The sequence below is a fragment of the Falco naumanni genome, chromosome 15 (genome assembly GCF_017639655.2).
Source record: "Falco naumanni isolate bFalNau1 chromosome 15, bFalNau1.pat, whole genome shotgun sequence".
Taxonomy (NCBI): domain Eukaryota; kingdom Metazoa; phylum Chordata; class Aves; order Falconiformes; family Falconidae; genus Falco; species Falco naumanni.
In genome coordinates, this window is record NC_054068.1 from 8,589,370 (window position 1) to 8,602,388 (window position 13,019).

The 13,019-nt window shown below is 34.4% G+C and overlaps 1 protein-coding gene across 3 annotated transcripts in view; it reads right to left on the reverse strand.

Annotated features, from left to right (window-relative positions):
* CDH8 (cadherin 8) overlaps positions 1 to 13,019 on the reverse strand; it is a 214,366-nt gene that overhangs the window by 50,756 nt on the left and 150,591 nt on the right. For all 3 annotated transcript variants that reach the window (XM_040615518.1, XM_040615519.1, XM_040615521.1), the window contains exons 7-9: positions 11,338 to 11,525; positions 8,311 to 8,564; positions 702 to 838 (exon numbers count right to left, since the gene is read on the reverse strand). In XM_040615518.1, coding sequence (XP_040471452.1) covers positions 702 to 838; positions 8,311 to 8,564; positions 11,338 to 11,525 — 579 coding nt within the window. The remainder of the gene's footprint in view (positions 1 to 701; positions 839 to 8,310; positions 8,565 to 11,337; positions 11,526 to 13,019) is intronic.

A 13,019-nucleotide genomic window follows, 5' to 3' on the forward strand; every position in this document is an offset into this window, starting at 1 on the left:
AGTGCTAATATCAATACTGAATTATACTGTCACCTGTGATCCCATCAACAGCGCTTACAATTCCCAATTAATCAAGAATTCTTTTTGATTGAAATCTAGGACCCATATTCCCAGACAGGGTGATGCTCCTGACTCTCCATGACTTAGGTGTACGGATCAGTCACAACAGCTTTGTGGATCTGAACAATCCATGTTCTTGTCTATAGCTGTGTATCAGTAAATTTATTCATATATATCAAATAGGGCTACTTGCATGCAACATTACCCATGCCCTTAATCATTTATGGCACTGAAACATAATATCACTCAGCATTAAGAACTTTTGGGTTGAGCCTACAATTTACTTCTACAATAGCAAAGCTTTATTTTTTCTGTCTTAATATAAGTAACTAAATATAAGGCTTTGGTTTTAGGTTTTCTGAATTTTGTTTTAACATTTACCATGTATACCCTTTACAAATGTAATCATGTGTCTCTTCAAAATCTATACTACTGTATTCACTGAGAATAATACAGTTTTGAACATGAAATGGAATGAGTGAAACTTCAGCAGAAATTAAGTTTCCTTTCAAAAATTCTCAAAAGTTAAAAATCCAATGTGCATTACTTTTTACTGAATTATACACAGTTTCCACTGCAAACGTTGCTTAAACCATTTACAAACCCAACAGAACTAACAGCCAGTATACACAAACACTTACTAGTTTCAGTAGCTACAATGGTTATGTTGTGCCACATATTTGTTTCTCTGTCCAGTGGTGTTGCCAAAGTTATTTTCCCATCTTCTGCGTTAATGTTGAACTGTCTCTCAAGGTCAGTGTGCCGATCAATGGAAAACCTACAAAACAGACATCCCTGTAATCTACTTAATGAAGTTGGTGTAATCCATACAATCACAAGAAAATTTAGGGAGCCCTCTGAGGGCTACAGTTTTATAGCCAAATGGATTCAGAAGCTCAATAGCATAATAATTTGTAAGACAAAATGACAAACTGAGACTAAAAAAACTTAATAATTATTGCCCAAGGAGTAATTAGCTGTATACCCAGTGTGAAGGTCATAAAATGCCCTCAGGTTTACTGGGTAACATCTTTGAAAAACGGTGCTGATCAAGAGTTAATGACACAATCCATCACATTTATTAGACTGTTTCTATGGTATTCCACAGTAACTGATGATAATTTTGACAGTAATGTATTAAGCCCACAAAAGTGGTGGGCCTCATGGTTATTTTAAAAAAGGGCTGAATAATATTATTTTACCAATAAATTTCAGATTAATGAAGCATGAACTACCCAACGAGCATATTATTTGGTTATGGTTCAAGCAGCTCCATGGGCAGAACACAGTGAATCACCGTTTTCCTATAAAACACTTCAAACACTGAAGGACTGATTGTTTTATGGACTGACATCACTGATTTTTAACAAAACGAGTTTCATCTGACAGGTAGTCAGAGTTTGCAAATGTGAATGTCCAGGTAAATTATGCAGCCTAAACAGAGCCAGCCTGACAACAAGAGCGAGCTGCAGTAGATTGCTCCAACGGTGCATTAAGCAGGATGATGATTTAAAGCTCAGAACAGGATCTCCAGGAAAGCTTTTATGTTTGTCCATTTTCACAGAGTTATTTTGTTAACGTATTATTCGCAAAAAGAAATTAAATCACAAAATTAAGCCTTCCAATTTTTTGACAGGAAAGGTATGAAATGAGAGAGTTTAGTGATAAACTATTGATATGGTTCAACAAAAATTGACTTCAAGGGGTTTTACTGAATCCCAATTGTGGATTTATGGAAAAGCCTTTTAAGCCTTTGTGTCTATGTATTACAGAACCTAACAGCATGTATTGACAATTTTTACATCTGTTCTGCATTATATCTAGGCATAATAGGGTGAGTTAGGGTACAGTATTAGACTGGATTACATGATATAGTGGTCAGAAAAGTGACTCAGACTGTCAGTTTCCCATTACATTCCTACTTTTTGCAAATACGCTGTGAAATTCACTGATAAAAGAACAAGAGCATATTTTGCTACAGTGACAATGGTAGAGCTATCTGAAATTCAGTTATTCCATTGTGGTTTATGCTTTATCATAAGCAATTTCTGAAAAAAAGTTCTAATTTGGAAGTACCTCTATATGCTACAATAAACATATTCTAATGAACTCAAACTCATTCCAGCATAGCACAATTATTTTGATAGACATAGCATTAGAATCTGATTTCAAAGCTTAGGATTATGGTGTTAATCTTTTTTTTATTTCACTGTCAGATATTTTCATATTCAGAATGAATGATGCGTTGCAATTAGATTGCTCGTGCAATGCATCCAGCCAGATAAAATTCACTTTCAGAAAATCAGTTCTAAACTACAGAAATCTATCAAAATTTTAAAGTTTAAATGTTCAAAGACTGTTTTACTAAAGATCAATGCTAGCATGATCATGTTGGTAAGGTATTTAACAACTAATGGACTTAAGAGTGAACCCCCCTGCTTAACTAAGTAATGGGATTTGTTAACACATTTAAGTTTCTGGTTTTAAACTCAGACAACCTAGTTTTATTCACTTTAAAATGAGTGGTTTGGTTAAGAAGAGTACCAGGAAAAAAATTTGAAGTAAAATTCCAAATATATGTGCCTAAAGCTAGGCACATGCATCTATTTTTGGATGTTGGAGTAAACTCATTTTCTAGTGAACTCCACATGCTCAGCTCTCAATGCTTTAACGGGAACTGTACTACCCTCAGCATTTCTGAAAATCAGGTCACTTGTGTGGAAAAATAAAGCTGTGGGGGCCTAACTTCACAGAACCATTTTTGAAAATGCATTGTAACTTTATTTGAATGTCTCCCTAGTTCTAATTAAAGTATCAGAAGTGAAATTCTGGTGCTAGTGAAGTTAGTAAAAAATATCTTACAGACTTTCACAGGATTAAGATTTCACTCAAGAAAATACAGGAAAGACCACAATCACCTTTTTTTAAGATGTCATAACTTAAAACTAATTTTAATTCTTGATGTTTACGTAATGTTGCAGAAAGAACTCTTCTGATACTGAACATTTATGACTTTTTTACAGTCCACAAATGAAATAAAATATGAAATGTTTATATGTTACTTAATGTTTAGTTGACCTGGGCTTGACATAAATTCCATTGAGATAAGACACAATTCTTCTCTAAGGATCACACATTTTTAAACTTTTTAAACCATTTACAATCTTCCAGCAGTTCCTTTTTTTGAAGATATAAAACTGAGAGCATAACATCTGTGAGTTTATTAAATCGCATTTCATCTCATCCCAACACTATTTATTCACAATGCGAAACCAGCATTCAAAATGAAACATTTTTAACATAAGTTACATGGCTTTACAAGACTACAAAGAGGTAAAACCCTCTCGTGATTTTAATTTGATAAATATTTGGTACAAAAATAAAAATTAAGATCTGCAGTGTCATAAAACTAGGAAAACTAATAGTACATTTGCAGTTTCCTTTTCATGATAATAGTATTGTAACTCTTTTTAATGGGAATGCATTGTCAAATCCATAAGCTATACATAAAACATAGATTTCTCTAAAAATGAGAAAAGAATATCTTGGGAAATAATATCATTTGAAATTGCAATAAACCCAGCACAGGTTATTGGGAAGTTTTGGTTAGTTTATGGGTCTGCTATGGCAATTATAGGAACACCCCCATAGTGGTTTAACAGAAGACTTAAAATGATTCTCAGTCCTGCTCCTGCACAATTGCTATTGCTATTATGGCTTAATTTTATCTATTCTTTATTTGCCTCAATGTAAATAAGAGCAGAAATTCTTTTTTTGCTGCACCTGCTGAGATTTAAATCACAGTACCGATACCTCATCAGTGGTAAATCACCATTGTTTATTAATGCCAGGCAGATCGGACACACTACTTAGTAACAGATAAACAGCTGCACAATTAGGGAGGCAGAAAGTATCATATCTCAGTTTTTAAGGCCTGCTGTGAATTAAGAAAATGATCAGCTGCTGCCAAAGATGAAATCTCTGTTGATATGAATGGGGAAAACCTGCCAGTGAAGCTTATCTTTCCACAAAGACACTGAAGGGCAGTGGTTTATAGGAGGGCAGGTACAGTATAGGAGGAAAGATTATTACTCCTGATTTTTTCTATGCACTTGGATCATGCTTTATCGAAGATAACTTACCACAGATAAATAGACCGTGGTTATAAAATAACAACAGAAACATGAAATAACTACAACTGAAATCAAAAGATTTGTATGCTAATGGATAACGATCTTTCAAGCCTAATTATACTATAAGCCAGAATGTACCACCCTTACTAAATAAAGTGCAGTAAAGCTTTATGACTAGCTTAATTGAATTCACTGAGTCCCTTTCCCAAGAGAGACGCATGTGGTCTAGTTGTGGTAGCGAGCCACTAACGAATACTTCTGAAGTGACCAGACTAGAATAAGACAAACCACTAACTGTGTTAATAACTGTTAGACAAATTTGTAAATTCTTTACACCATCAGGCTTAAAAGTGAGCCAGGCCCTTAACCGCCATGCACAGCAGAAGAGCAAACAAAGACAAAAGAGAAATTCTGCTGTTTATTTTAAAAGTACTGGGTTATGTAAGATATGATGTAGTTAAACTATATGAACAACCAATATGAAGAGATTGTAGAACCATACAATCACAGAATCACGTAGGTTGGAAAACACCTCTGGGAACATCGGCTCCAACCATTAACCCAGGGCTGCCAAGCCCATCACTAAGCCATATCGGTAAGCGCCGCAGCTACGTGTCTTTGAAACACCTCCAGGGATGGTGACCCCACCACCTTCCTATGCAGCCTGTTCCAATTCTTGACCACCCTTTCCTTAAAGAAACTTTTCCTAAAATCCAGTCTAAACCTCCCCTGGCACAACTTGAGGCCATTTCCTCTTGTCCTGGTGCTTGTTACCTGGGAGAAGAGACCGACCCCCACTTGCCTTACAGCCTCCTGTCAGATAATTCATATTCCTTGGAGAAACAGGTAATGAAAGCACAATTCAGCCAAATACCACGTTAGCGGTTAGCCATACAAAGGTGCCTTTACTTATCCACAATTAGGGCTCAACAACAACGAGAAAAGGCCCATACAACATATGCATCCTTTAGCCCCATCCATCTACAGATGTCTGAATTTCTGTGGCTGATACAGAGATTTCAGGCTAATAACTGCCAAACCTCTGCATTTGACACCAGACATCACTAAATAGCCTTCTTTAGGTATTTACATAAGGGTGGCACGCTCAGAACCAGACTGGTAACCCACCTATACACCTGCTTGTAAATCTGTGATAGGGTTCATATCTTTTATAGCAAGTAATGGAAAGACCAGAGAATGTGTTTCATTTCTTCTACGCAAGCATAAAGCCAAAGTACTGTTGTATTGAATAGAAATGTGGTTAAACTTCTTTTTTTTTTTTTTTTTTTTTAAATGAAACCTAGGAAAAGTTTCTTTCCAGTCTGTTTTCTATAGTATTTTTTCTAAATTCTCTAATATTTTGTCTCATTACTCAATTATCAGACTATTTCCATGTTCAGAGATATCTAAGTTTTATTTCATTTATGGTACTGCAATACTTTGAGTTTACTGAGCCTTGATGTATAAGACTAATGTGCAGGAGACATGGTATTGGTAGCACCTAAGTTGATTCATGTTTTTTTCTTTTGTTAGGGTTTTCATAACAAATGCACACAAAAGCTTTCACCAGAATATTGATAGAACAGATAGCTATTGAAAAATATTATTTCCTTGAAATGCAATTAGCTATTGTCTCCTAAAATTCTGTTTTAAAGGAAAAATACATTAAAAAATGGCCAGGCAGCATCAAAATGTCCATTATTTTTAGAACAGAATGTTTTCATTCTGTTTTTCAATTTTTAACTTATGATTAATATTTTTGAAAGTGTATCATTAAACATATACATAAAATTTACATGGTACAATAATGGAATAAACACTTTTAATGCACTATCAAAATGATGCATTCTAATCCAAAAACCCAATGCTTCCACATATTTTTGTTAGAATCTGCCATGTTCTAATTTTGTTCCAACTTGGAAAGAAAGTAACTACATTTTTGCTCCCTGCTTTCCCCTGATGAATATTTTTGCTTCTGTAATAGTAGAATTACTGACTTGAAATCCTTTTTTCTTTTTTTTTTTCTTAAAATATTTTTTTGCCAAAAAAATTTGAAAAAACAGAATTTGGACTTTCCAGAGCTATGCCAGATAAAGCCAAATTAATGAGATGAGCAAACAAGAAGAAAAATAAGTTGCATAGAAAATCAAGCTCTGTATCTTGAAATAGCTATCAAGCCAATACTGTAGAAAAATTAAATCTTACGAAGTACTGCATATAACATTTTTACAGAGGACATATGTCACACTAATTAAATGCCTTTTTTTTTAAATATAATGAATTTTGGCTACTTCTCTTTTATGTATATTGTTTCTATATAACTTGATGAGTAATGAAATTCTAATTCAGTTTGCATATATAAAATACTTATGCTTTTAAAATTTTGAACATATCTATAAAATTCTGAAAAAATGGAAATGAGGTAAATATTTTACTCAGTTCAATTTTACAGGCTTGGACAAAATGGAGAGTGACAGTTTTAGGATATAGGTAGGCCTGTAGCTGGTCTAAATTATTAGGGCTTTGAGACAGGACTAGAAAAGAATTCCAGGGAAACAGAACAAGACTGGAAAAATAGCCAAGGTAGGACTGAAGCAGAGTTGAAGTCAGGCTGAGATGAGGAGCAGAGGGGACACAATCAAGAGGCAGAGGAGCACAGGACCAAGCTCAGAGTAAAGCAGAACAGGGCAGAGGGAAGGAACTAAGGTTAAATTGAAAGAGAAATGACTATCAAGCTAGAATAAAGGGAAGAAAGCCAACTTGCTGCCACTGTGGCTGGTTTCAGAAGACCCCATCTTTCTAGTAGCAGAGTAAGTCCTTTTTCACAGATGCCAGGGGACAGCAGTAATAAAATTAGGGGTGGGGCCACTGCTTAAATTGTAATAGATCAAACTGTAAATTCTCTATTATTTTTCTCTGTTTATGTACCATTTTTCTGATCTAGGTAACTACCCTCATTTATTTCCTATTTCTATGATCATATTACCATCTGAGTATCCTGAGAGCTTCTCTGGTAAGAAAAGGAATTTGTTGCCTATTAACACTGTCTGAGTTGTGTGCTGCAGTAGAAAATATATTAATCAATTAATTTGTCTAGATATCTGTGACAGTGAATGCTACATTTAGCTAGTTTGGGAAGGATTATTTAGAAATGAGAGACCAACATAGTCTCCAACACCTTCACACACAAGTGCTAATACATCCAAACGTGTTGGAAATTCTGAATTTCTAATTCTGAAAATACTAAAATGTGCAATATGTAGGCCCCCTAAATAAAGGTTTAAAGTTTTGCTCTGTGACAAATCTGATGTAAATGATGATGATTAGAAAATGGTCTTAAGTGACAGATTATAACAATTAACATCATCCTGCTGAAGACTGCTTGCATAGCTTAAATTCCCTAAGGCAGTAACAAACAGTGATGATTATTATTAAATAGACCCTCTCCAAATATACCTTTCCTATGCATTTGACGTTTTGGTGTTTGTTTTCATAATGGTTTTAACAGGCAGTACTACACATAGCAAAATGTCTTTTGGGAACCTTTGCATCATACCATACTAGCCATGACAAAGGAGGAGTAGAAGGTGTGTGGTCATTAAACATCGATGTGATGAAACTGGAATAGCAGATTTTGTTCAAGTTAGATCAAAAAGGAAAATATTGTAAACTGAAGATGCAAAAGTCATACAGGCACAATCATCTCTGATTTTCTATCTTTAAACCAGGAATGGGTTTAGCCAAAGGAATACAAAATATGTTTTGACAACCTTATAACTACATGGAATAAACTCAGTATTGTTAGTGCAGGCACTAGGAGATTACTCAAAATAATCTGCAGATACACACTGATGATTGAATCCCATCCAACCTTGTACACCCGGTTTCTTATTTTCATTGCACTGCTACTGTTTCGTAAGACTACTCATGTGGCAAGGAGCATTTTTGTGATTTTGAAAATGATCTGAACTGATAAATCTTACATGATTAAAAAATCTTATGCAAGTATTTTCATAGAAATCAAATGGCATGAGAAGAGTGTCATATACTGCATGGGAAAACATACTTAGCATCCTGCCAGTAGTTTTTTTCAAAGGGAACTTCAAAGCAGCACTACCTGATAGGACTGGAAGACACGTCAGGGTCATGGGCAGCCACCTGACCAATCACAGAGTTAATAGCAGCATTTTCATGCACTTCCAGTAGGTAAGTAGGTGATGAAAAGACTGGTGGCTCATCAGCATCGTCTACTACAATTTTTACCGTTGCTGTATCCTTGAATGGTCCTCCACTGATGAAGCGAGGATCAATATAAATGTTGGCTGCTTCTACCTTCAGAGAATAGGATTTTTTGGTCTCAAAGTCCAGTGGCTGTTAAGAATGACAAAGATAAATGTCTTTTACTAATGGCCACAGAGAAAGAACAAGTGAATATAGTGCTGATGGATGGAAGTTATGTGTATTTACGTACATTCAGTGAGTTTTAATGCAATCACTTCCCACTCCCAGAAATTCAACCTGTAAACTTTCAAGTCATATATTGATATCTGTTTATTAACCAGCCTCAGAAAAAACAAGTCTCTTTGTTTTCTTGCTTTTCACAAGAAATTTACCAAGATACTCTCTCTCATGAATTATACTATTACAATTACATATCAGACAAATACTACAGATTTGTTGGTGATGACATGACTTGCATATTAATCACGTACTTAATCACTGCTTTGTTAGTTGGAGATAAGAAAAGAATTATACTAGCTCCACAGGAATAAATATTTTATTACTTCCAGAACAATGTGAGAAATTCAAAGAAATAACAATTATTATTTGTTGGACATAAGAGGCATCATATGGAAAAATGTAGAGCTAATCATATAAGAAAGTGTTTCAATATTATTGCACTTCAGGTAGCTCTGCATTTCTGTTTATAGGGGTAAATGAGGCAGACATCTCTCAGGAATTTCTTAAAACTAGCAATTTCTATTTCTGTATCTTACTTCTTTTTTTTTTTTTTTTTTTTTCAGAGAGAGAAGCATGAAACTGATTACTTTATTCTATCAATATACCTGCCATGTCACCATTGTTTTTACTGTTTTACAGTTCCATATTAAAACATAAAAGATGAAAACACAGTGGGTTTAAAGGAATGAAATGCCAAATAAAAAACAAATCTGTGACACTTGAATATTAGAATTTTTCATTATAGGAGATTCAAGTTTGTGTCTTAAAGCACATCAGTAGATTCACTACATAATTCTCTTGTGTCTCACAACGATTCAAATTTCAAAGATGCAAATTGCCAAGCATTGGAAAGATATTAAGATTTGCATTACAATGTCCCAGGGATAAAAAGAAAAGGACATAGAAACTCTAAATCTGCAATGCAAATACCAGCAAGAGCACAAACAGGAACCTTCAGGAAATCTGTCAAAGCCTTCAATATGTATACTTTCAAATTTTGTTGATTTTTTTCAGGTATGAATCAAGCTCTAACGGGATTTGCTCTTTCTCACAAATTCTAGTAAACACGAGAAAACCTTGCTTCTTTAGCAGCTCTTAAATTAGTAAGCTTTTGTAATTATGAATGGTGATTTATAAATCAGCATATTCACAATTTGCCAATCATAGCTCCTGTATCATTTTTTCAACGGCTTTTCATGTACTTTACAGAAATGACAGTACCCCAATACATTTAGTCATGCTTAATCAGAATATCATATTGAAAATTTACTCTGCATTGTCTAAACTCCATGAATTTATGCTGGAGAAAATCTGTTGCTGAACAGCACCCTCCATACATCATCTACTGTAGCAGAACCAGAATGATTATTGCTGTCAAAATGAATATATGAAACAACATTTTGTTAGAGGCTCAGTTGTGAAATAAAGCCAAGGGAACTGGGGCAAAAGGCTAATTGCCTTAGTTTTCAAAGGAGGCCACAGCATACAATAAATAACAGTAAGAAAGATCAGGATTGTATATCATAATTTTCTCTTTAGGAAAACAGATCTAAATTTATGTAAATACACATAATTTTATTATAAATCTACAGGGCTGACAACCAAGAAACAGAAAATATAATCTTTTGACAGGGACCCTACCTGACCTCTTTAATCACAGGTACAAGTTGAATATTATTTACCCATACTCGCTGGATTCTTCTTGGGTTTTGTTTTGTTTTGGTTTGGTTTGGTTTGTTTTCCATTGGAATGTCATGTTTTAGGGGTTTATTTTGGGTTTTAGAGAAAACAAAGATTAATTTAGAGTGCTCTGTTATGTATTTAAAACCCTCTATGCCAGAGTTACAAATTATATTCGTATCCTTTTTCAGAACACAGCATGAGAATCAGCTCTCTCCTCCTTCCACAAAAAATGATGATAATTAAATCTGTAATTAATATTTCATTGACATTACTGGCCAAGTTTTGTTCTAGGTATGCTGTCTCTCTGCACATTTCTGTATATAATTGGGTGGTCCTTCTGTTGTGCACATTGCACATCAAGAATATATCTTGATGCACCTTCCATACATCAAGACTGTACAAACATAGAAAATGTAACAATTGCAGACTCCTTCAGGGCCTGAAATTGGCACTTCTCATATGAAACAGCACTGATCTGCTTGATAAGGTTCACTGACATCACTATTCATTGAGCAAAGAGAGTTCAGCATGAGAAAAGCTGGAAGACAGTCTCTCATACATCAGGTGATTAAATAATATGCCTCAAATTATTTTTTTTTCTGAATACTATTTTACCAGTCATACAGCAAATCAAATAATAGAGAAAAAGGTATCTGATTTTATGATTTTATGGAACAAACAAAGCATATCAATCTGCTCTTCTCCTTTGGAACCAAGAAAGCAAAACCAATCTGATTTGACCACATGGAAGCCCAGATAAGATTAACACATTCCCAGCACTGCAAATACTTCCATGGACGTCTCCCCAGTTGTCACCTAAATGGCAATTTTGAGGGACATGGCTAATACAACCCTTTTTTATCAGTTCACAGGCTTGACACCCCATCCATAGATAAAAGAATTCTTGGAAATCCAGCATTTTCTCATAAAGTAAAGTGTGGCTGGTTGTTTGTATGTAAAATAAACATTTATTATTTTTTTTAACAAAGATACCATTTACCTTTCTCACTCTAATAATGCCGTCTTGAGTCTGGGCGTCTGTAGTAATTTCAAATATATCCATCCCATCTCCTTCAATAATATCATAGGATGATTTCGCATTTTCTCCAATATCCAGGTCATTTGCTTTCACCCTTCCTATTGGCTCACCAAGAGCAACATCTTCCATTACTGAGAAGTGATACAGACCTTACAAATAAGAGGAAAAGACTAAATATTACACCTGTTTCCAGTATCTCTTGTGTGCTCTTCATTTGTTTATACTTCCCCAATGCAAACTCTTGAGATGTGCAGCTGATACAAACCACATTTACACAAGTTATTTACAGAAAGCAGCAAAACATGTTCCTCATATAGGAATATTCAGTTTACTATATGTGAATGTTCTTTTCATTACAGTAATAGCCTGCCTCTTTCTTGCAGGGATGCTTAGTGCTGGCAAACATCAATAAAAACCTACCTCCAACACTGGAAGTATGTAACTTTCTCTACTGCAGACACCACTGAACTTACCATTTTATTTATAGACATGCAGTTAGAGTTCAGCTATGAAACTTTGGCTTTCACTCTGTAGAAAAATGGTCTAATGCTTTAAAGATGCTTTATACAATTTCAGGTCTTTACTACTTTTTTATCCTTTAAATTTAATTTGGTTTTGTCTGTTTAACCCTTTCCAGCTTCCTTTTTGTGGTAAGAAACTAAATAGAAACATTGAAGGAAACTCCCCAAATATTTTTTTTAAAGGCGATAATAACTTTTCATAGCAATCATTACTGCATTTACTATTTGGTTGTAGGGTTAAAATAGAATCCACTAGAAAGTGCTATACAAATTGTCAAGTTTTTTATTTTCTGTAATACTTGCTTCAGACCTTCTGACCTAAGAAGTGTCAAAAATCTGCTTAGAACTTGCAATATATTATTTTAGGTAAATGTGTTTTTTTAAAAGAAAACTCGAAATACCAATTCTGTTATAATATCTCCCAGTTCTTACCAGTACTCTGAAAAACAGAAGACACGTGCATGCTTTACATCAAAAATTCTTTATGGAGTGCTTTTTTTTTTTTTACCTCTCACTAATTGACATTTATTGAAGCTACAGTTAATATGTGATCTAATCAATTGCAGTGCTACTTAGTAGTTAAAATAGTTAAAAGGTATTCAAGGTTAGTATCCAACACAAAATAGTTTTTTACAAAGGGTTCTGGACTTGTTCTTTTCTGTCCTCACAGTTGTTCCAAGGCAACAGGTGGTTTTTGTTGTTACATGTTGCTATTAGTTATCTAAACCCAAAATATTTTGGAATTGTTGCTTTAACCGTTTGTAGGCTGATTGCATTACCAACAGGAAACTGCGAGGAATTCACAAATACATATATTGGCTCTACATATAATCTGTCCCAAAGTGAATTTTTTTTGCTTTCATATTTCTAGGCTAAATTATTAGTGATAATTTGGAGATCATCAAGATTACTCAAGAATATTCATAATGGCTCACAAACAACGAGCAGCCAAAGCAATCAAGTGCCTCAGGAGACGAAATTATGTGTTCATAATTTATACTGCTTTGTGGTTTGAATCTCCAGACACAGTTGATTGCATTTTTAAGTTGGTATTTTTCTCTCAGATTTATTAAGATAATTTACAAAATGTTGTAAAAAAATATTATGATGCAGCTGAGTGTT